The sequence below is a fragment of the Electrophorus electricus genome, chromosome 2 (genome assembly GCF_013358815.1).
Source record: "Electrophorus electricus isolate fEleEle1 chromosome 2, fEleEle1.pri, whole genome shotgun sequence".
Classification (NCBI taxonomy): domain Eukaryota; kingdom Metazoa; phylum Chordata; class Actinopteri; order Gymnotiformes; family Gymnotidae; genus Electrophorus; species Electrophorus electricus.
In genome coordinates, this window is record NC_049536.1 from 30,195,913 (window position 1) to 30,219,794 (window position 23,882).

The following is a 23,882-nucleotide window of genomic DNA, read 5'->3' on the forward strand; positions in this document are numbered from 1 at the left end:
ATTTAATACGTCATTCAAATAAACTCGCCGACTTGTAGCGCTCGAACATACCCGAGTCCCGAACATTATGATAATTAGCCTATCACTAGCGCAAAGATTATCATGCGTTTTATTGTTTATAAAGAAATTTGCAAAGATTGTAAAAACGTTCATTAATAATCAGTACTGATGAGTTTTGTGATTAATTTCCGCCTGTTTTAGCAAAGAAGCAGGAGAGGGGGCGTTCCTCTGTCCCGCTGACGGAGGCGTGTGTGTGTGTGTTTTGCGCGTGTGTGTTTTGCGCGTGTGTGTGTGGAACAACATTGCTTGCGCGTTTGGAGCCTCTCTCCTTTGGGAGGATTATGTGTACTTGTCACCTGGCTGTTTTGCTGTTTGCAGTCTTTGTCCAAGTTTGACGTACCCTCTCCTCGTTTTGGGAGACCTTCCTTAGTTTTGCTGAAGGCAGTAAGTTTCGAGCTGCTACTGACGATCACACTGCCGGTAGTGAATGTACGATCAGCTGTAGGACAGGATCGTATGCAATATTGAATATTTCAATATATAAACTTTACTTGTTGCTTTTGGGCGGTTCTCTGTATGGAGGATAGGTGTGACCTGTGGTCGAGTACGTCTGCTCTATAAGTGGGATAATATATAATATTTTAGCTGAAAAAGATCCTAATTTTATAAACATCCAAGTTTTGCCATGTTAAAATTTGCACATTTTATTTGTCGTTTGCGTTGGAATAGATTTTAAACCCCAAAGATGGCAGCCTCCTTGCTCAGAACAGGACGACTTAGATCATTAAAGGTAACAGATCGTCAATTTTAACTTGTTTTATGTGAAACTAGTGTGTTTGTAAAAGGCGTTATAGCGCATTATAGCTGCTAACAAATGCACCCCGCTTGACTTGGAAAATCTGACAAAATAATCATATGCAGCGCAGAAATGTGCTGTGTGTAATAGCAGTTATAATGATGCATATATTCATATGCATTCAGGCAAATTTATTTTATGGTATTGTGGTTTGTCAAATTTATTTTGGTATCCTAAAGTGGGTCTTGCATTAAAAACGTCTGTATTTCTTGTGCAGTTCGTCTGATAGATACATTCTTGCAAATTCTTGCACAGCAGTAGTTTAACCTCCGACTTTCCAATTACTTACAGAGTGAGTTTGCTTTTCATTAGGCCCTGAGCGTGGACAACTGCACAGCACTAAGAGCTTCAGCAGTCACTTTCAGTTCAAACTCTGAGGACGGCAAGAAGTCCAAAAAGTCCAGCAAAGGCAAGTGCCAGGATCCAAAAAGTTTTTTGTTTGCTTGTTGTTGGTTCGTGGTTGGCGTGGTATTTTTTGATTGCAGGTATTATAAGAAAAATGTTCAGCTCATAGCTCGTGTTCAAAGAGTGGTACCTGCGATTATAACTGGCAGATTATATTAAATGTTATATTATAATTATAACTGGTACTGTAATAGTTATCTTTGGATAAGTTCCATTGCTTCAAGTTAAAAGATAAATTCACTGAATTGGGTTACTGTGTGATAAAAACATATATACTGCTTAAATCCAACCAGCTAATTTTGAGTTGCACAAGATTTGACTTGATTGAATTAAGTTAAAATAAACATGCTGTACAGTAAGGCTCCTCAGCTACCCTGCAATATTTTCCACCACAGCACACCTGAGCCAACTTAGAAAGGGCTGGATGAACCACAGTAGAAGACTAAAAATGCTGGTTCTTGCAGAGTGATGGAGCTTATAGAACCCTGGTGTGTACAGAGCACTGGAGCTTATAGACCTCAGTGTGTACAGAGCACCAGTGCTTATAGAACCCTGGTGTGTACAGATCACTGGAGCTTATAGAACCCTGGTGTGTACAGAGCATTGGAGCTTATAGAACGCTGGAGAAAGAATCCATGATGGAAATAAGAACCATCAAAAAAATTAACCTCTGTATAGGTTTTAAAATCCTCTGTACTGACTGTACAACTCTAATACCAATTTACATTTTCCTCAGATGACACATAACCCAGTCACTTAAATATTCAGTTTGTTATGTTAGAAAACAGAAAAAGGGGTGTTTCCTCTGTCCAGGTGATGGAAATATGTTTTTCGCACAACAGTGCATGGGTGTTTCGAGCATTCTTGATTACTATGCAATTTTCTAATGAATAGATCTTTCATATTTGAATTTTCAAATGGAAGTTCTTATGGCAGATGACCTTTGAACCTTTGAGGGGTATGTTTTTAAACAGGTTCCACACAGGTAACCTTTATTAAGAAGGCAGGCATTAAACAACAGGATGTGTATGCTGAGCGTAATGTAAGCAGTTGGGCTGTGCATTATGGACACAAACACTAGGCTGAGATTTACATTTACACATATTGTAATTACAATATGCCTTGAAATGTATTACATTGTGTACCCCTCATGTGAGAGTACCAATTTACAATTTTGACCAAAATTATTATTAGCAAAAGTAGTTTTATATTTATTATAATATATTAGCAGCCTATGTATTATTCATTGAGAGTAATTAAAAGATTCTAATGATTGTTAAAATGATATTGGCCCAATTTAAGAATTTCAGCAGATAATTACAAGTTTCTACAATTGCCGGCTACAATTAGAGGAATGCATTAATAATCAATCTGTTGTTTTAACTTAGTCAAGTGCAGCTTGTAGGTATAAAAGGCTGTGCAGCACAGGAGTCACCTACACACTGTCATACTTGGAAGTAAAGTAAGAAATAAGACACTCAGTTGCTGTGCATGATTATTGTGCACTGACCAACAGTCCAGAGTGAATGCTGTTCTGTGTATACCCACCTGCAATATGGTTTTTAAAGGCTCTTTCAATAATGTTCAAAATCCCAAACCCAATTTATAAATAGCCCCAGCAGTTTTATCCTAATGTCCAGAAATTTTAGTGCAGACCTACATAAAACATTCATATGGACATTTGCAAGATGGTCATAAATCACAATAAGAAATTCTGTCATTTGTTTGTGGGCTTGTTTGCCTACTAATTTGGTATTACAAAGGAAAGATATGCTATAACAATGAAAAATGCTATATTGTGCTGCTCCAGCAACCGTAATATTGTACATATTTTGGCACTTCCTGCTCTGACTTTAAGCTACATTATCTGATCATTTCAAAGGTCATTTGCCTGAAAAGACTTCTCTGTCTCACTTTAGCTAGCAAGAATAGGTCTCAGTCATCAACACTGCATATATTTACAGAATAAAAGCATTTTGGCTCTTTAAGTAGGCCTGGAGATGGCAGGATGAATAAGTTACATGGCTAGAAATTAAGCAACTTTTCTGATACTTTTGTGATTTTTTTTGATTGACTAAGTTTAGCCATTGCTATTTGCTGGTGCCGCACTCAGTCTCGTGAAGGCTACTAATCACTTTCAGTCACCATTCCAGAATGCACTAAGCATCCATACTCCATTACTCCTCTTTCATAATAAACCCTCTTGGCTAGTGCAAATATGTACTAACACTTGGAATGTTATTCTGAAAACTATACTGGCCATACTGGATAAGTTGCTTGCATTCTGTAGTTTCCAGTGGCTGAATTGGGTCAGACAATGTAAGATGTGAATAAAATAATAATAATTCTGTATATTAATTTCCCTTCCATCACAGCAAGGTTTACTGCAAAAACATACATTGATATAGAAAATATTGTGCAACATAAATCCTTTGTGGAATTGCCCAAGGAGTACGCTGGAGCTGCACATGCTGCTGCCGTCACTCCTGCAGAAGCCAAGCCTGCTACTGCCATCCATGGACCTGTGTCTGTAGATGCTAAGCCAGTTGAGTCAGCAGTGGGACAGTTTCCATCTGTGGCTGAAGCTGTTATAGTCCCCATACCTGAGATTGACTTCCATGATGCTGCGATGCATGCTGCAGTATCTGCTACCCCTGTAGTTAATGTTGCACCTGTTGTTGAAGTCTCTAGCATTGCACCTGTCGTTGAAGCTTCTCTCACAGCTGAAGCCATTCCTGTAGCAACCAAAGCTGCCACACTTTTTACAGAAGTAGCAGACGATGCACCGATGGCTGAAACCACGCGGTTTGTTGAAGCTGTACCAGAAGTTGCATCCTCTGTGGCTAAAGCTGCCCGTGCTGCTGTTAGCGAATCTGATGGCATTGTATCTGAAGCTGCTCCCACCATTGGACCCGTTCCTGATCCTGAAACCACGACCATAGCCAAAGCTGCTTCAGAAGTCACCTCCACTGATACTGAAGCTTCAACTCTTACTGAAACTGCTGCTTCCATTGCTAAAGCTGATACCACTGCTGCTGACACTGCTTCTCTGGTTGCTGAAGTGGCCGAAACTACCAAAGGTCTTGCAAAAGAGGCCACACAGACTGTGGAAGCAACTGCACCTGAGCCTGAAGATGTTGCCCCTGCCGTTGAAGCTGTTGCCTCAGATGTCCCAGCTGTAGAAGCATTGACACCTGCACCGGAGCCTTTGGCAGAATCGGCTCCTGAAGCTTTTGCAGAACCACCCCCTGAAGTTTCTGCAGAACCAGTCCCTGAAGCTTCTGTGGAACCAGTCCCTACAGCTTCTGTGGAACCAGTCCCTGAAGCTTCTGTGGAACCAGCCCCCAAAGCTTCTGTGGAACCAGCCCCCAAAGCTTCTGTGGAACCGCCCCCTGAAGCTTCTGCGGAACCGCCCCACGAAGCTTCTGTGGAACCAGCCCACGAAGCTTCTGCGGAACCGCCCCACAAAGCTTCTGCAGAACTAGCTCCTGAAACTTCTGCAAAACCAGACCTTGAAGCAGCCCCTACAGATGTTGCCCCAGAAGTTAGAACTGAAACTGCCCCTGTACAACTTGCCTCTGAAGCTACAATTGAAGTGCCACTTGACCAAGAGCCTGAAGCTGCTCCAGCTGCAGAGGCTGCCATTGAAGCCGTCATAGTAGCTGCTGCTGAAACAGTAGCTGAAGTCATTGCTGAAGCTGTCCCTACTGAAGCTGTTGCTGAGGTAATGGAAGCAGTTGTGGAAGCTGTATCTGAAGTTATTGGACAGGCAGGTCAGGATGAAGCTACTGAAGGGGTTGTGTCAGAAACATCCCCTGCAGAGGAATTAATAGACCTTGCCGTGATCACAGATGCTGCAGAAGTTCCTATTGAAGTTGTGGAAACGCCTGAGGGTATATATAACAGCTTCCTTCTTCACCCCTTCTCGATCTATTGGGATTTTCTAAAATGTTGTCTTTTTTTCCCTTCTTTTTTCCTCTCCTAGTTTGTTTTTCTAAATATAAATAGTAGGGTTTCACAATTTTGTTTAGCTTGTCATAACATTGTTTTCATTTGCATATAAATGACATATAACATTCCTTAGGGATTTTTTTACTTGCTTTTAATTACTGCTACCATATTTCTCATCACAGCAGCCATGCAGACTCAATTGGTTTGTGCTCACAATTTAAACTATAACATGGACACAAGACCCTGAGTTTGTCCCTGAGTTCAGAGGTCATAAATTAAATAAAGCTATACAACATATGGGAGTCCAAAAATGGATTTATAGCGCAATGTATTTGAGATTTTCCCAACAGTGTGAGGTGCGTCTGTCCTTGTCCTGGCTTGACTCAACAGTGCCCCCTTTGCCGTCCCAGTCACATGCTCCTCTTCACTGTTCACTCACTTCTGTTGCATCTGTAGTGTGCACTCTTCTGTTCTCTGCTGTAGTTTTATGTACTTCTTTTAGTCCGCTGGATCCCACTGGTTTGTGGACGGCGTTATATGGCCCTCAGTACTCTTCGCGCTCGCCTGCAGTCTCTTCCTTTCCGTGTTTGGGCCTGGGCTCTTTTTCTACTCTGCTGCGTGGCTTTCGTTTCCCCACCTTTGCGTCCGCTCTCCAGTGTTGCTTCTCTTTTAAAACTAATGTTCAAATGATGGTTATGGTTACACTGATGACACCCTTTGTTGTGTCTTATCAAAGTACAGCACATAGTCTTATCTTGAGATGAATGCTCCAGTCTGAGTATGATATTAAAGGTGTTTGTTTTTATGTTTTTGGGTTGTTTGTTTGTTTCTTTTTGGATATGACGTCATACTCTTCCCCTTTCTTCTTTTCACTCTCTCTCAATAACTCTGTGTTGCAGCCTGACTCTTCTTCTCCGGGCATTGCATGTTCTCAATAACCAGTAATTTAACATCTCTTCCTCTGTATGGGGGTGTGTATGGAGAAATATGAACATACAAATGTGTGCAGTTTCTCCCCCTCCTTTGCAAATGTGACGATCCTTACTCGCAGCAGGTCTACGGGTGCACTTGTGTGGCCGTGTGTGAAATGCAGATTATGTTCAATTGAAACAGGTGGGAAAGAAAAAATGTAACTGCAAAGCAATAATTGAATATGACAGCTTGTGTGAAATCGAGATTACATTGCTAAGGTGACCGGTGTTTGCTGTTCTCAAGCTACTTTGCACTTTTGTTGTTAGTACTGTTATTGTTTTTAGTGTAGGCGTCTCTTATGTTTACAGAATTAATTGGCCATGATTCTCCAAAAGCTCCACAACGTGAAAATCATTGCAAGGTGTTTGATGATTAATCTACTCATGTTTCCTAACAGTTTAGATGTGCAGCCTTTGGGGATTTAGGCACTAGGTCCTTACTGTGTCCTTTGGCTCTCTAGAAAGTTCTTTGGGGTGTCTAGATTTGTTTAATCCTTTTTGAAACATGTTTGAAATGTAAGAGAAGGACCTTGAAACCATCTATGAATGAATCATATCTGGTTTTCTCTTTCACTGCCAGCTGGCCTGGATCCTATTCAGAAACTCTTCTTGAATGCAATCCGTGATTACTCCTTAAAGAGCAAGTACGCTTTATGTCAATACACACACACACACACACACACACACACACACACACACACACACACACACACACACACACACACACACACACACACACACACACACACACACACACAGAGACAGACAGACAGACAGACAGACACAGACAGAGTCTCTCTCACTCACTCTTTTACTCTTTTCTCTTAGGTGGTGACAGTTTACATAAATACTTCATTTTACTCACTTTACATTATCGTAAATGTTTAAAAAATAATGTAATAATTGACCCTTTCCTTTTTTGTTTGATATTGACTTTTGGACAATGGACAAAAGGTCAGTTTGGGTATCTCTAATTATTTCCTCTTGTACTATCAGGGCTACTGGTGGCATAGTTGATGCAGGTCCTCAGTACCACAAGTCACTGGCTGATGAAATCGCCAAACTGCAGCGGTTATATGGAGGTGGTGACCTGACTTGCTTCCCAGAGTTTGAATATCCTCGTGAGTAATCAGTGACTATTCTAAAGAGCATTCTAAACCTTTTATAGATATATATATATAATGTTGAACATTTCAATGTAATTTAGTGTAGTGTTAATTATGTTGCTTATATTTATTTGTGTAAACATTTGATGACAATAAATATGTAGACATTTTTATATATTAAAAACAAAAGATGCAGAGCTAGGAAATGTAATGCAGCTTCTACTCCAAAAAACAAACAAACAAATAAATATTGGCAACCACTACAATTTTCTTTACATTTATTCTTAAATGTGTATCTGCATTTAATGCCCAGTTACATTCTACTCATTGGGTCTACCTTAGGTAAAAGTACCAAATTGTCAGTAGCTTTGTTCAGTTTTGTAAAAATTTAATTTACAATATCTAGAGATAATAAAGTATGCAGGGTCTTTAACACTCATATTATCTTAATACTTCATATATGGTCAAAATGCACTGACAGAGGACCCAGTTAAATAGAGGACATAAAAGTACAAAGTGAGAACATACAGGAGAACATAAAACCTAAATGAGCTTTATTAGCAAGTCCAGTATCTCTAAAGCAAGGCTTTGACTACAACTATTTTTGTGTATTGCAGAGCCCAAACCGGATGAAGTGTCTACCAAGTAAACAAACTGTTCCCAGTATCGTCCTAATGTGTGTTTTCAGAATAATAAACACTTTGTATTTTATCCCAGTCGGCCTCTTTTGTTTTAATGAGCTTTTTTAATCATTGGCTGGAATACAACTAGTATAAATATAAATATATTAATTGCACATTTATGGGAAGGCTCTTTCCTTAACTATGAAATAAGGTGTGCTTTTGTCCACTAATTGTTGGCAGTGAGGTGTGAAACGTTTGGAGAACAAAATAAAAAAATGCTCTGAAATAGTCATCTGATGTTGCAATTAAAGTTCCGTCCTTCCTTCCTTCCTTCATTTAGCCAGTTTGATAAAGAAACTCTTAAGCTGATAAACATAGATAACTGGGCGTATGGGAATCGTGAAGTAAGGTACAGTATGTCTCCATACTGTAAGCTACAGTAAGGCTTTTAACCGTTTGAACTCTAGGGGACGATATAGTCGCGCTTCTGCACACGTCTCTATTTCGCTGCCTGGAATATCGTATTTGAGCTTCAGTTTCTGTAGGTACGTCTTATACCAGCGACACTACAAACATGGCAACCTCCCTCTTTAGGCTAGGACGACTTGGGTCGCTCAAGGTAAAATGAACGGTTTATAATGTAACCAAGAGTTATTTAAAGAAACAATGTACAACGTCAGCTTCAGTCGCCCATTCCTCGGCTGATGTTTATCGTTAAACTTTGAATAGCTGTAGCTGTTAGCGGTAGACCTGTGTCCTTGTTAATAACCGCTTAACCAGACGCCCTCACTAGCTTCTCACTAGACTAACGAGATTGAACTCTTTCTACTTATTTTGAACAGTTAACTAGCTAGCGTTATGTTATCGCCAGCTAATTCCGAATGCTCACTAATAATAACATAGCTAGCTACCTAAATGACATTATTTAAACGTAACTCTAACAAGACTTAGCAACTCACGCTACTAAACAGCGCTACTTTAATGGTCGTGGAAATGTACCCATCCACCTGTGTCAGATTTAAGATGACATCCAATATGAAATGATTAGTGTGGCCAGTGTGGGTATTTTAGTGAGATTAATCTTCCTGTCTGTTTTTACATATATAAATGAGTTTTTTTAAAGACCTACTTCTCTTTATTATTGTTCTTGTAATAATAATAATAATAATAATAATAATAATAATAATTAAAAGGTAACTTTATATCCCAATGGGACTTTATTACTGTAAATGCATTGTTATTGGCCCAATGCAAATGTATGTATGTCAGTTAGCGTTATGTGTCGCACGTCCTTTTATATTACTTTGTTTTTGTGCTGGGCAAGTTAAATGCTGCCAAAAACAGGAAGTCATGCAGGTGTTGAAATAATCTTATATAATTATCAGCTGATGCTAACGAGAGGACCTCTGTTGCCCCACTGCTGCTAAATGGCAATAAATAATGTGGAAAAAACTATGCCTAAAACAGCAACAAACAGTGAAGCATTTGTAATGTTGCTTCTTCCATTGGAGGCCCTCTCATTTGGAGGTCTTCTGGGCTGCAATTATTCCTAGGGTTGTCACCTTTTCAATAAGACAAAACCAATTTCCATTATATTCACCACCTTGTATTTGACTTTTCCTTCTGATTTGATTGGACTAAAATTGACAGTGAGATGGAGAACTGAGGAGTGACAAATAAACAGACTAATATCATTGTGTTACTTGTTAACCCACCACCCAGACACTTGGACATAAAGCCTAAAAAAGGCTGTTTGTGTGAAAACAGTACAGGTAGCAACCTTAGGTATTCCACAGTCCTGATAGCCCCTAACCTGGAACTACGCCTTTCTGTCCTTTTTCCAGTGTCTCCAGCAGGGGAGCTGGGGCACTCTGAGGATGCCATTTACTGCAGCGTTCTGCATTAAAGCTGAGGACAAGAAGAAACCAGCAAAGAAAACAAAGGCTGCAAGTAAGAGTAAGCACATGCTTCTGTTCTCCTCAGAGCTCTGCTGCAGTTGAGTGTATTGACCATGATTTAAACAGGCTTTAAAACGTTTTTCATTTTGTCATGTACTTAATTCACTTATCTTGCACTTACATGGAATGTTTGGATGAGTGTGGGTATTGGTTTACAATTCTAGAGTGCATTTAAATAGTTGAATTACCTTTTAGTATAGAACAGAAGTGAAGTGAATATGGTGTACATGTCATGGAATGATACATTTGTCCATGATGTCCATTGATGACTTGTGCATTTTAATACTTGGCTTGAGCTGCTGTAAATAAATGCATGTAAGACATTTCATACATGGCAAATAGGAGTGTAACGGTACACAGATGTCACGGTTCAGTTCACAGCTCAGTTTGGACATCATTTGAGTTCTGCACAACAGGAAAAAACAACAAAAAACCCCAAATGCATAGGTCTAGGTTTCTGAACAGACAGTAATGTAATTAGAGTTTGTTCCACTTAGTGTTGTAAAGTCGTCATTCCCCAAGGTAGCTAGTATAGCCTAAGTACATGCATAAGTTACCAAAAGCTCACACACCATCCTCATGCACCACTCGCTGTCTTAATTCACTGGTAACCTGAAATATTTCCACATGGCTGATTTGAAAGACACAGGTGGGTCTTCTACTTTCCTGTGCTTAGCATGGCATATGGGCAATTTGCTAATGGTTTGCAGCTTAAGGTTTCAGATAGAACCCCGCTTCTGAAATGTATAACTGCATGCACCGAACCATAACATGCATACTATGACAGTCCGGGACGAATATGTGTCCCATTACTCCCCTAATATGTGGCTCCATTTATTTCAGAATCAAAGGCTACATGCTACACATCCAAAAATGTAATATATTAATGATATTTAGCTCCTTCCTAAACAGCATCTTTAGGTCACTGACCAAGACCAGCAACATTTCATTGCTTTATTAATACTGTTGACTTTTCAGGACCACATTACAAATGACTTTTTCATAAATGCTGTAATCAGTGCTGATACATTTTTAAAATGAAATGTAACTATCACTACAGTCTGGCTTCCACAGGGTTTGTTTTAAGTCAGATAATATCTGAAAGGTGAGTGATCAATTTTTGCTTTTGACATTGGTGTTGGCAGGGGTATTACTTCCAGGGTTCAAGGTTTCTTGGTTGCATTAAATCCTAAAAACAGTCTCACCCTGTTTATCCCTGTTACATTTTCTCAGCCTTAGAGGCCTCTGACGAGAGGGCTGCTCCACTAGCCTTCAAGACCACTGTTGCCTTCCCCACTAGACTTTCCACCCCAGGAATTGTGAATAAAGGTGTTGCCTTAGATGATCCTCTAGTGGCTACGCGTGCTGATGCTGCAGAAGCCCTGGGAGAGGCTGTGTTTACTAGCCAACCTGAATCATTTTCTCAAGCTACAGCTACTGCAAAAGGTTCTACTGGAGGAGAAGAGACGGTATCAAGTGCAGTCGGATCAGCAGCATCAAAGGATCAAGAAGCTACCTCCACCTCCTCTAGTGAATCAGATAGTGATTCTGATTCTGATTCTGATTCTGATGATGAGAAAACAGACACTACTGAAACTGTGGTCCAGCCTGAAGAAAAAGCAGGATTGGAGAAAATGCCAACAGCAACTAGCAAAGAGTCTCCTTCAGTGAAGACTACTGAAGCTGTCCATGAGCATGTGACTGCTGAGTCTGTCACAATGAAGAGGAAAGCACCTGAGGCATCTGCTAAAGGAGCATTGAAAATTACTAAGGCTTCCTTAGCTGCGGCCCACCAAGAGTCAGTTGATACTACTTCAGCTAAATCAGCAGCTATTGGGAAAAAAGAACCAGGTGTGCAGGTGAAGACTTCAGAAGTCAAAGCTGAACCTGTTCTAGAACCTTCCCAGGGCAGTGCTGCAATGAAAGAAACTCCAAAGGCTAGTACCAAAGTAACTGACCACCTGCCACAGACTGTCACTAAACGAAGCCCTGAAGCTAATCTTAAAGCCACACCAGACGTCCTCCCAGACTCTGCTAAAGCAGAGGTATCTGAAGCCAAAATCGAAGCAGCCCTGCAGACAGGAACTGTGGCTGAAGCTGTGGCTAAAGTCGGTACTGAAGCATCCCGCGCAGACGAGTTGATCGATTCTGCTCCCATAATTACTGACAAGGCACAAGCCCCAGCCGAGCCTGAAGCGGTAGCAGCACCTGAGGGTACACACCACATTATCTAAATCCTTTTCTCTCCTCTGTGGAGCCCTCCACCCACAGAGACGCACATTTCTTCTTAGCTTATATCTAGTAATAACCTGTAGAAGGTATTTCCATATTGAACTGAATGTCTGAATTGACACCACATTCTTCATATCAGCAGTCTCAAGCATGTCTGCACTCCAGGCTCTGGATGTTCAGGCAGTCCAATCTCTTTGCATGAATGCCTCCTTTATTCATCCTTTATTCAGTGCTTTTCCCTGCGCTATACACTTATCCTCTTATCATAATTGTGTTTAATGATACTTTGCTTTTGCCTGAATAAATCAATAACAATTCACTCAAAAATAGTGAATTGAAATCTCAATATATAAAGTCTCAATATATATTCTTGGCTGGGAACAAATCCTTTCAGTGCATCTCAGTAACACTCTATTCATACAGGCTATCACAGTTAACACTGTATGTACAAATGTTAAGCCACTTATGTCTGACAGTCCTTTTGCATTGTTGGCGCCGTTATTGGTGTTCTGTTGATTGTTATGGACCTTGAAAGGGCACAGAATAAACCAATATGTACACAAACTCCCAGCTATGTGAAAATAACTTAAAATGTAAAAGGACTGACTGTTCATGCACTTTCCACTTTCAAACTAAGGACACCTTTTGCAAATATTTAGTTTCCATTTCTTCCTTTTTTACACGATAAAGAGTTGTTTGCTGTATTAATTTTATATTTGTTGTGTTTATTTTGTTGTGTGTTTTTTTCAGGCTTTTTGTTTTTGTTTTTGTTTTGTTTTGGGTTTTTTTGTTTGTTGTTTTTAACATATTAATGTGATAATATTCATGTAAAAGCTTATTTTAGAGTAACCTTTACCACTTGTGGCTAAAAATGATTATCAATCAGTCTGTGTCAGACATCCCAAATGTCAGACATCCCAGATTGTTGGTGTTGGTGGGGGTTTCCTTCTCATTCTGCTTTAAAGCTGATTTTACCATTCCTCTTATATCTAACTATAAGCCTGTAAGCTAGGAATGATTGTAAATGTAGGCATTTATCCACTGAAGTCATATTTTCCCCAAACTTTGATTGAGCCCAAACTTTTTTTAACCAAATGTCTGAATGTTTCTGTGTAGATTTATACAGATTTATGAAGGAAACTATTCATCAGTCTATGCAACTTTACATTAGACGATTATATCGAATATAGTCTTCAATTTTAACATGAAAAACTAAACATCTGTTTTGGTAAAAAAAAAAAAAAAAAAAAGCATGACCACCCAAAAGTATAATGATCAAAATGCTCATAGACAAACCTTTTTTTAATGAAACTGATTTAATGAAATTTAGTTTTCATGTATTAGAATCTGATTTGCATAAATTGCTGATTTGAGAACCAAATGGATAAACTCATTCTGTAAAGCCAAGGTGAGACAGGCTGGCAGTTCTACGTTGTCCAGACAGGAAGCTGTGGGCCATTCACACTCCTTTTAGTTTGATCTTAGAGACCATAGGGGGAAGTGTAATTGACAAAAGAAAGTGACTAAAGTAAAACAGTAAAACAATGCTGAGGTGTGAATATTCCAATGAAATGTTCCTTTCAAGTTGAGATGTAGTTAAAGGATGTGTTGAGCACCAGTGTAAGCCTGCTACACAAGATATATCCCCTGTTCCAAATGACTTTTGTATGTATTTGAATATTGTTTTTTATTATTATTACTATGTTATGTTTCTTGTCATTTGGAGCAGTTGTACCTGTAGTATGGAATAAGATGTGTGTGTGTATATATATATATATATATATATATATATATATATATATATATATATATATATATACATACATACACACACAACCCACCCTTAACCTCCCGAGAACCCACCAAGAATTAAGGAGGTGGGGCAGAGAGGTTGTAACAAAAAAGAGCAAACATATACACGTAGTGTGTATGCAGAAATTCAAAGGCTTGAATTAGTGTTGACTAAATAGAGGAAGAGGGCCACATCTTTTAGCCAGTGTTCAAATGAAGGAGTGGAGGAAAATTTCCACTGGAATACAATAACACTAAAAGGTTGCAGAATGCAGGCACAACAGCTTGTACAGTGGACACAGAAGTATTGTTAGGGGTTAGACCAACTAGAGCAACTTTGGGACAAGGTTTGATGTGTAAGTCTAAAGGAAAAGCAATTGAACATAGACTGCCAAAAGAGAGTTGGGGCAGGGCAAAACCAAAACATATGACTCAAGTTAACGGGCTCGATGCTGACTATCACAATTAATTAAATTTTTAGTAAGTTGTACTTTTGTCCAGTAGACTTGATTACCAGTTTTCAAATTGTGTTAAGCACAGATTGAAGAGCTATGAATGTGAAGTATAATCTTGTCCCACTCTTTGTTGTCAAGATTTAATTGTAAATCATGTTACCACTGTTGGAATAAGACGTTTATATGATACCTAGTGCAATGTGCATGGTTCTCTTTTCAGTATCCACAGGCTGTTTCCCCACAAGTCTCTCCATTCACTTCCTTTGATTTGTGTTCCTAATGCTTGATCTAATAATGCATTTAGCAAATGTGCAAATAGTTTTGCTGGTGCAGAAAGCCAATTGGTTGAGGTTTTTTGTCATGCTCCTGTTGCTGACCATTTTACCAAAATTGCATGTGTAGACAGTAATATTTTAAATAGTTAATTAGCACATTGGTGTAAAATTTGTATTATTTCTTTTTTTTTGTTCAGTCTGCATGATCTCAGTTTGCTCTCATCTGTCTATCTTCTTTAGAACCTGTCCCACCACCTGAGCCGGAGTCCTTCGACAACACCACCTACAAGAACCTTCAGCACCACAGTTATCACATGTTCACCTTCTCAGACATGGACGTGGAGTTGGCTAAGCACCGTTTACCTCAGCCCTCCACGGGAAGACCCTCACCCATGCACTGATCTGCCCCACAGGGTGTGTGACCTATTCTCTGCACACCCATTCCCTGCAGCTCTTGCTTGTGGTTGATGTGCTCCTTTTTTTGTTTTCTTTTGTTTTGTTTTTCATTTTCATTTTTAGCTACATTGCAACTTGGGAAAGGCTTGTAATTCTATTAAACTATATGGCTAAATTATATGAAATGATTTGGGTTTCTTTTTAATGCCCATATATCTTGGTGCTGTAACTGAGCAAAAATAAAATAATCTAAAAAAGAATTGGGTGGTTCTTGATCTACCCCCACCTCCTAAGAATGTGATCTGTTTGTTTCACTACAAGTAGTTCTGTACAGTAGCAAGTTTAGATTTCTTTAGCATCCTGTAGCCTTTACTTGGTTATACACAGCTAGATGAAGCAATAAATGTATAGAATTTGTTGTCCACTTAATGCCGTAAGGGAATAACCTAGTTTTTTTCATCTCATCTTTGTCATTAGAAGTGCTTTCACAATGGTGCGAATGAAAAGGCTGCAGTAAATATATGGACAAGTCCAAGAAAAAAACTAAATTGAAAAAACGTAGATTTTGCTAACGACGGAACAACAGGACGACATGTAGCGTGAAGCGACGGGCAGGCCGCTGCAGCTTCTCGTGTGGACGGTGGCCTAGCGTTTCACACGTCATGTCTCCTCCCACTTCATAAATATTCATATTCAAAATAGTTTGCGTGCCCGTACGTGGTGACGCAACGCGACAACTGCGGATCCCGATTGCTGCAGCCGCTTGTCAGTGTGACGAAGATTGGCACCCAGGTAAGCTGTCACTCAAAATCCTCTTTTTCCCTTCCCTATCAATCAAACAATCCGAACAACTAAAACGCCACGGCCTGAATAAAGTACTAAGGCGAGGTTATAATAGCATGCGAAATTTCGACCTAATGTAGATTCTCGCACGGCCCGGTTACCTTACAAACGGGGAAAAAAAATATGTCGGCTTTTTTGGAGAGAGAGAGAGAGAGGAGGTTTTCTGTTTGTAGCGAGGGCGAACACAAGGCCCAGTCTTAGCAGCATCTGTGCCTCCCTCTTCAGTCGCCAGTCAAGCAGGGGGAGGTGTAGGGCAGCTGTCCCCTCGCTTGACTAACCTCGAGTGGGCTGGTTTTAAAATCAAAAACAAGTATCCTAGCTACTTAGAGACAGGGCGAGTCGACAGCAATGCGTGTTTAAAGGCAAAAATTCAAATGATTCAAGTCTAGATGGCATGCTGATGCGTCACACTAACTGATGCAAACACTTCGTGAAGTAAATACTGGCCGCTAGGTTAGCTAGCCTAGCTAGAGCGATTTACTGTTTTCGTGTTAGATTTGTAATTTTAGACGATGTATATGGGTATTTCTGCGAGGTATAACACGATCTGCCAGTTACACGAACCTGGCGGCACCACCACAAAAAAAGATTATATTTCGTGGCGATACGGCCTAAATGTTTCCCAAAGTTTATACAGCTAGCGTTACCACATCTAGCTTAGCTAGGCCTGGTAACGCTGCTAGCTAGGTTAGCAACCTTAGTTGTTAGCTAACGCTAGCTGCTTTCAACATTTATTTTCCTCGTTTCCTAAGCAGCTAACGAGCATTTAATTTTATTAGTACCTCAAGCATATTTTAAAGTGCCAAGATGTATACAATTTTGAATGAATAATTTGAATAACATTAAATTTTCTGCTATCTTAGTTAATAGTAACTCGCTGAGACGTATGTGCATGTTGCAAAATGTCTACATATGACTATTTTTAAAGATTAAGACAGAAAACAAAACCCCTGCCTGCCTGTAACGCTGTACAGCTGAATGGTAGTGGGTGTGTGGTAAACCTGATTACTCATCACCACTCAAATGGCGGCAGTATACCATGGTGTAAACTTTATATCGATTACCGTGTAAAAAACCAAACAGAATTTTAACACGCTGCTCTCCATCTACACGTGTATATTATGAAATCGCTCTAAAACGAGATTTAAAAAACACATGCTATTGGTGTGTTTTTACGCTATAACTGACATGTTTACCAACTCTGTCAGGACCAAATACGCAATGTGGCCAAAGGTATGTGGTCACCTGATCATAATTATATGACCTTGTTGAACATCCCATTACAAAGTCGAGGGCATTAAACTGGAAATCATAACCGACATTCTAGTTAATCCCAAAGGTGTGCAGTTGAGTTGAGGTCACGGTTCTGTGTAGTTCCTCCACACTAAACTTGTCACACTATGTCTTTGTGCACAAGGACCACAGACATTGTCCAAACCCTGAAAAACAGCCTTTGACTATTATTTCTCCTACATTAATCTTTACTGTTGACAGTTTGTAAGTTACATTCTACTGGCAACCACCAAACCTGATTTATCAGAATGCTACATAGATGATTCTTCACTCCAGAGAACACATTTCCACCATTTCAGAGTCCAGTGGCAGTTTGCTTTACACCACTCCAGCCACCACTTGACATTGTGCATAATGATATTAGGCTTGTGTGTAGCTGCTCTGCTATGGAAATCCATTTCATGATGTTCCCAGTGCTTGTGCTGTTGCTTCCAGTCGCAGTTCAGAACTCTGATGATGTAGAGTGATAAAATGAAGAATAGGGGATGTTTGCACTCTTTAGCACTCTGTGGCCATGCTCAGTTTGTTGTTTACCACTTTCTGGCTGACCTGTTGTTGCTCAAAGACATTTACATTTTACAGAAACAGCACTTACAGTTGACCACTTAAAGATCTAGCAGGGCAGAAATTGCACAAACTGACTTGTGACAGTTGCATCCTGTTAGTTTAAAGTCACTGAGCTCTTCATAACAACCCATTGCAATGCCAGTGTTTGACTATGGAGATTACATTGCTATGTACTTAATTTTATACAAGGAATATGGCTGAAGCACCTGAACTCAATAATTAGAAGAGTGTCCACATACTTCTGGCCATTTATTGTATGTCTGTTGTATATGTCCTACTCCAGATATATATTGTTCCTTTATCATATTTGCTTGTAACTGTTTATGGTTAATCATATTTTAGGTGATTTACTGCCCATATAATGCTTCAGTGTTGGCTGTGGCTACAGTGAACATGATGGCAGGCCAGCCTGTGTCAGTAAACAAGTACCAGGAGGGAATGCAACAGGTGGGCATTTACAATTACACAGGTTCAATCAAAGTCACATTCTCATACTAATATACTAATATCTATATATTCTCATACTAATAATATCTTAATATCAAAAATAACAAAGACACATTGCTATTTAGAGACAATTCACTTTAACTTTGATTTATAAGGCATATTAGTATTTGGGCTACATAGTACATATTTTTTCGTCCTTTTCTGCAGCATTTGTAGTAGTTGTGGCTATGTTGATTCCCCTTGTGTAGATGCAGGCAGTGGAGCAGGGAGATGGTGACCCAGAGCAGAGCTTTGCTGACACAGGCCCAGGGGTAACCTGCAGTCCCACTCTCACTGAACCTCAGACTCCAATGGATGCAGACAAAGCATCCATATACAGGTACTGATTTATACATGGAGACCCACCTAGATATGGCGAGGCACAACAGCTTGGTGGGTTATAAGGTCGTTTCTCCTTTGGTTTGTTTGTTTTGTCTGGTTCTGGAGATTGCTAAATGTGATAAGTGGTTTCCCTTTGAATTTTTGTTCAGCATTCATTCATCACTTTTCAGTATTAATGAGTAGTACGCTCTTTTCTGTGTACTGCAGGCATCCACTCTTTCCGCTCCTAGCCCTGCTGTTTGAGAAGTGTGAGCAGTCTACTCAGAGCTCAGAATGTGTTACATCAGCAAGCTTTGATGTTGATATTGAGAATTTTGTACGCAGCCAGGAGAAAGATGGCAAGGCTTTCTTCAGTGAGGACCCTGAGCTGGACAATCTAGTAAGAATTCCTGTTCTGTTGCAAATGACCTCTTTTATTGCTGATTGGCAGAGTGCATAATGTGTTGTTTTTGGTATTTCTGTGGCACTGTTTAGAAAAAGCTATTTTGCAAAGCACAGTCTGAAAATCTTAAATATATAAAAATCTGAAGATCTGTAGATGTCCCTCCACAGTGTGATTCATGATCTTCCCTTTATGTCAGCAGCATTAAATTAGAACTATGAAAACAAGCCACCAAACTGCTTATTAAAAACTGCAACAGTCGCAAGGAGAAAACTATTCTTGCCAGAGTAGCAGTTATCAGATTTACTGTCTGCCACTGCTTATCTGACAGATCTGACTTGTATCAGCACCACTGGCTATAGCCATGTGGTGTGTGGATAGTACTATAGCTTTGAGACAGGAGTAAATGGCATGTATGTGTGCAGATGGTGAAGGCCATTCAGGTGTTGCGGATTCACTTGCTTGAGCTGGAGAAGGTCAGTGACCTATGTAAGGATTTCTGCAGCCGCTACATTGCCTGCCTCAAGACCAAGATGAACAGCGAGACTCTACTGAGTGGAGAACCAGGCAGCCCGTATTCTCCTGTACAGACACAGGTACGCTCTAGTTAAGTCACCTTACTGACTCTTACCTGCACAGGTCAGCTCTGATCCACTTTTGTTTATACCTGGAAATGGTATTAATCAGATGCACAGCTCTCAGTAATGCTTTGCATCAATGTCTTACCTTCCACTTTGAAGTGGTAATAGAACAGGGCTGCCGCTGACATACTCACACAGCCTGAGAGGCAGCATGTTCCATTTCACTGTAATGTTCCTGTCTATACTTGTGTAAAGTAGAATAAGGAGAGAAATTACATATGGAATTTTTGGGGGACTTTTATTTGTCTGGGCTTAGTGTGCCTCTGATCTGGTTTATTTCTTATCATTATGTGTTTTCTTTTTCAGGCCTCTAGCTCTTTCTCTGGGGCACTCAGCCCCCAGGGCGTTGTCGTCCCTGCATCAGCTCTGCAACAAGGCAATGTTACCGTGACAACAGTTAATCCCCCACAGATGGTGGCAGGTGCATCTCTATGGGCTAAGGCCCATTTCAATGTTTTTCTTCATCTGCTATGTATTTAATGAAAAAATCTCAACATGATGTAGTCTTAAGTACATTGATAATTCTATACTAATGTTTTATATATATATATATATATATATATATATATATATCTTTATTATTATTAATTTTGGGGGCCCTTCAGGTGGTACAGTTTATCAGCCAGTCACCGTAGTAACGCCACAAGGCCATGTGGTTACCCAGGCTATCTCACCAGGCAGCATACGCATTCAGAACCCCCAGGTGTGCACAATGCTCAGTTTACACGTAAAACAGCAGAATACACACATGCACATGAAAACAGCATAATGCTCAAGTGTGTGCGCCCAGCCTCACTTGCTGTTTGTTTGTTGTTTTTTTTGTCTAACCAGCTACAACTGCAACTGAATCAGGATTTGAGCTTCCTTAGTGCTGATGACAGCTCATCTAAAAATAAGCGTGGTGTTCTTCCAAAACAAGCCACCAGCATCATGCGTACGTGGCTCTTTCAACACATTGGGGTGAGCCTGCCAGTCAAGGGAAAAACAACCTGTTTTCTGTTTCACATTGTTATGGCCTTATCAGTGTTGTCTGATTTCAGCTTTGTGGTCATAACCATTTGGTTTATATCTCTCTCAGCACCCTTATCCTACTGAAGATGAGAAGAAACAGATTGCTTCTCAAACCAATTTGACTTTGCTCCAGGTCAATAACTGGTATGTTATGCTGTCCTACTGAGCAAGCGTTGTTTCTTTTGTTTCTATGTTTTCCTGACACTTTTCAGAAATGTTTACCAAATCAGAAAAACAATGTTGAGAGTGAGAAGAAAAGAGGAGATGAATACATGAATCAGCATCTGACTGTTTCTCAGAATAACATTCTTCATCCCCACAGATGATTTATGCCTAGATCCTAGCTGCTTGGTCATTTGCTTACTCTCTCAGAAGCTGATTAATTGAAACCATTCTCTGCATCTTTGTTATAGGTTCATTAATGCACGGAGGCGGATCCTGCAACCCATGTTAGATGCCAGCTCCACAGAGACACCCAAAACCAAGAAAAAGACTCCACAAAACCGCCCCTTGCAGCGCTTCTGGCCTGACTCGATTGCCTCCTCTGGACCCCAACAGCAGCTCACCATGGCTGATGGTACTTTCCACAGATGATGTCAGATTGCAGAAAACCTGATGTAGAACACAGAGGCACAGTGCTCCTGTGCACTGTGAACATTTTGCACAAGCACAGCTGTCCACCAGACGTTGCCTCAAACAAACACTCAGAATCTGGAACAGCAGCCCTCAGTGTAGCATGTTTTATCTCAAGATCACCCATTGTATCTGTAATAGCCTAAACTCTTTCTGGTATACAAGGAAAGATAAAACAATCCCATTCTTTAGCATTCATACTGTGACTTATGCAAGCTTTGTGTGTCCATATAGTGTTTCACTAGCTAGTGTCCTTTCCGTATTCAGGTACCGTGGTTGCTGTTGGGATGACTGTAGATGGCTTCCAGGCTCTCTCATCGGATGGAGCGACGCTCGCAATGCAGCAGGTCATGATGGGTAATCACAGTGAAGAGGAAACAGATGACAGCGGAGATGAAGATGACCTGTCTGCAGCCAGCATGACCAGGCTGGGCCTGGATGCCAGTGACTGAAACACACACACACACACACACACACACACACACACACACACACACAGAGAGAGAGACACACACACAATGGAATAAAAACTTTTACACAAAGATTTACACACTTGTTCAAGCCATTACGTTAACCAGTTTACATGGTGAGTTTAGCAATGCTCATGCACTACAGACAGAAAAAATACTAAAAAGGGGATTTTAGAAACAAATCTAGAGTTTTGTAGTACTGTATATAGGCATTTACATTTATTACATTTATCTCACACAAGTACACACACAGTTTACAGAGCACAACCTTCTGGAGAGGCGTATTGAGTGAGAAGAGTCTGCTTTTATTGCATAGAGATATAGGCGAGTCGACTTTTTTGTAAAACAAACTCCAGAATAGAAGGCCAGAAAAAAAAAAAGCAAGTGTCTGAGTAATGCTGATGTTTGGAAATCCTTGTTATGTAGCGTTTGGTAATGATTTATCTTTTCTATCATAATCTACCTGGACACCAACATCTTGAGAGTTTTTGCTTGTGATGGTTTTAAACTGCATGCTAGTGTTTCTCCTCTGTATTCACTCCCTCCTAACCACATCATGCCTCGCGTGGAGGCCGCGGGCGGGAAAAAAAAGATGCTTATTTTTATATAATGAAAAACGTATTTGCTTTCTTTTTTATTAGTTTGTTTTTGTTGTGTTTTATAATGAATATTTATGTAAAAACAAAACTTGCAAGCTAGCTGCCCAGTTTTCAGGGCTTAATAACATTTTCTAAGAAAAAGGGAAAAAAAAGTCCAGATTTATCGTTTTTAAAATACACAAATTGGTTTTAACACAAGCTGCAAAAAATGCCTTATGTTGTTTCTCTTTTCTAAAATGAACTAGCTGGTCAGCACAGGAAGCCTAACCCACGGACCCATTTGAACAGCAGCACGGCAGAGCCGTTGAGTCAGTCAAGTCCTCTACCTGTTTGGCAGGTGGGAGCTGTGCTGATGGGAAGGTGCTCTTCCACTGTATTTGCCTTATGCTGCCTAGTGTAGCCAAAGCCTGCCAGTACTGAACCCTGCACAGACTCCTGGCTAAGCAGTCAAATTTAGTGACCTAAAATTAGTGTCATGCCTCAAGCTCCCTCCTGACATTATGGGCCAGTTTCCCAGATAGGGATTAAGCCTAGCCTTGAACTAAACTGTAGTGCCAATGTTGAAGCACCACTGGCACTTCTTTGTACTCCAAGATTCTGCTTAATATGGGTGTGGGAAAATTGGCCAATGGGGTTACTGACTGACTTAAAATGCACCCAAGGCTCTAGGTGCCCTTATGAAATGTTTTTCATAAAAATGTATTTTGAACATGAAAAAGACATCAAATGTCACAAAATGTTAATTTTAAAACATGATCAAGTAGCAAAGTCTTGCTGCTTTTTTTTTTTAACCACTTAAAGTAAAATGCATGTGAAAGAAAATAAAACCCATTACAAAAGGGGATGTAAAAATGTTTTTTGCCCAATCTATGGTTTTGCCAATTACTGAGCAAATCTTATTTCTTATTGAAGGCAAGAAGAACAAGGTCTATTCTAGAGGATAAAATGACAATACAAAATGTGAAGTTCACATATTCTTATTTATTTACATAGAGTGACTAATGTATTTTTGATTTGTAGCAGTTTACAAAGTTTCAGATGAACATTTTTTGCTTGGAATGGGTCTTCTGCTATAACTCGGTAGTAACCTAATATCTCGTTTCTACTCAAATGTAGTTTTGTTTGAAATATCTTTTTGTTTAAAGACACAAGCATGACCTTTCAATCATGTTGCACCATTTCTATGGTTGGCAGCCCATACTGGATAATGGCAGTCTGTGTATTAGATTAAAAATGTTTTTCTAATGAATAAAAAAATACATTTCAAAAATGTTCTGTTTTTTAAAGACTTATATAGAATAGATATGTCAGGAGTCCACCATTGCACTGCATACAATTTCTCTCTCTCTCTCTCTCTCTCTCTCTCTCTCTCTCTCTCTCTCTCTCTCTCTCTCTCTCTCTCTCTCTCTCTCTCTCTCTCTCTCAAGACTATTCAAATAAATATATAAATATGTTTGATTTAACAGGAAATAATTCTACTATCACTCTGATTGAGTTTCAGACAGTGATGACAAGAACAAATTGGTTTAAATCTTGAATAAAATCTTTGACACTAGGTATATTGAATCTCCAGTATTTTTACAGAATTCAGGTGGC

The 23,882-nt window shown here is 39.8% G+C and overlaps 3 protein-coding genes across 8 annotated transcripts; all 3 read left to right on the top strand.

Annotated features, from left to right (window-relative positions):
• The first annotated feature begins 50 nt into the window (after window positions 1-50).
• On the top strand, window positions 51-8,005 carry si:ch211-140m22.7 (uncharacterized protein LOC570370 homolog). 2 transcript variants are annotated; one of them, XM_035523561.1, is made up of 6 exons: window positions 51-444; window positions 730-790; window positions 1,169-1,265; window positions 6,764-6,827; window positions 7,180-7,304; window positions 7,907-8,005. In XM_035523561.1, the coding sequence occupies exons 2-6, from the start codon at window positions 746-748 to the stop codon at window positions 7,936-7,938; spliced, it is 363 nt and encodes a 120-aa protein (XP_035379454.1). In that variant the 5' UTR covers window positions 51-444; window positions 730-745; the 3' UTR covers window positions 7,939-8,005. The 2 variants fall into 2 exon arrangements, with proteins under 2 accessions (XP_035379454.1, XP_035379455.1); XM_035523562.1 differs by lacking the exon at window positions 51-444 and adding an exon at window positions 496-604.
• A 405-nt stretch (window positions 8,006-8,410) lies between these two features.
• On the top strand, window positions 8,411-15,279 carry ndufv3 (NADH:ubiquinone oxidoreductase subunit V3). Of its 2 annotated transcripts, none has more exons than XM_027030841.2 (4): window positions 8,411-8,531; window positions 9,757-9,868; window positions 11,104-12,084; window positions 14,864-15,279. In XM_027030841.2, exons 1-4 carry the CDS (start codon window positions 8,487-8,489, stop codon window positions 15,022-15,024), a joined length of 1,299 nt encoding a protein of 432 aa, XP_026886642.2. In that variant the 5' UTR covers window positions 8,411-8,486; the 3' UTR covers window positions 15,025-15,279. The 2 variants fall into 2 exon arrangements, with proteins under 2 accessions (XP_026886642.2, XP_026886644.2); XM_027030843.2 differs by having other exon boundaries at window positions 8,412-8,531; window positions 9,757-9,862.
• Window positions 15,280-15,768: 489 nt separating this feature from the next.
• Window positions 15,769-23,036, top strand: pknox1.1 (pbx/knotted 1 homeobox 1.1). Of its 4 annotated transcripts, none has more exons than XM_027030854.2 (11): window positions 15,769-15,811; window positions 18,065-18,169; window positions 18,418-18,548; window positions 18,758-18,929; window positions 19,358-19,528; window positions 19,880-19,994; window positions 20,179-20,276; window positions 20,405-20,533; window positions 20,652-20,728; window positions 20,998-21,161; window positions 21,485-23,036. In XM_027030854.2, exons 2-11 carry the CDS (start codon window positions 18,116-18,118, stop codon window positions 21,667-21,669), a joined length of 1,296 nt encoding a protein of 431 aa, XP_026886655.1. In that variant the 5' UTR covers window positions 15,769-15,811; window positions 18,065-18,115; the 3' UTR covers window positions 21,670-23,036. The 4 variants fall into 4 exon arrangements, with proteins under 4 accessions (XP_026886655.1, XP_026886653.1, XP_026886656.1 ...); XM_027030852.2 differs by lacking the exon at window positions 15,769-15,811 and adding an exon at window positions 16,116-17,095; XM_027030855.2 differs by lacking the exon at window positions 15,769-15,811 and adding an exon at window positions 17,914-17,976.
• The last annotated feature ends 846 nt before the right edge of the window (window positions 23,037-23,882 follow it).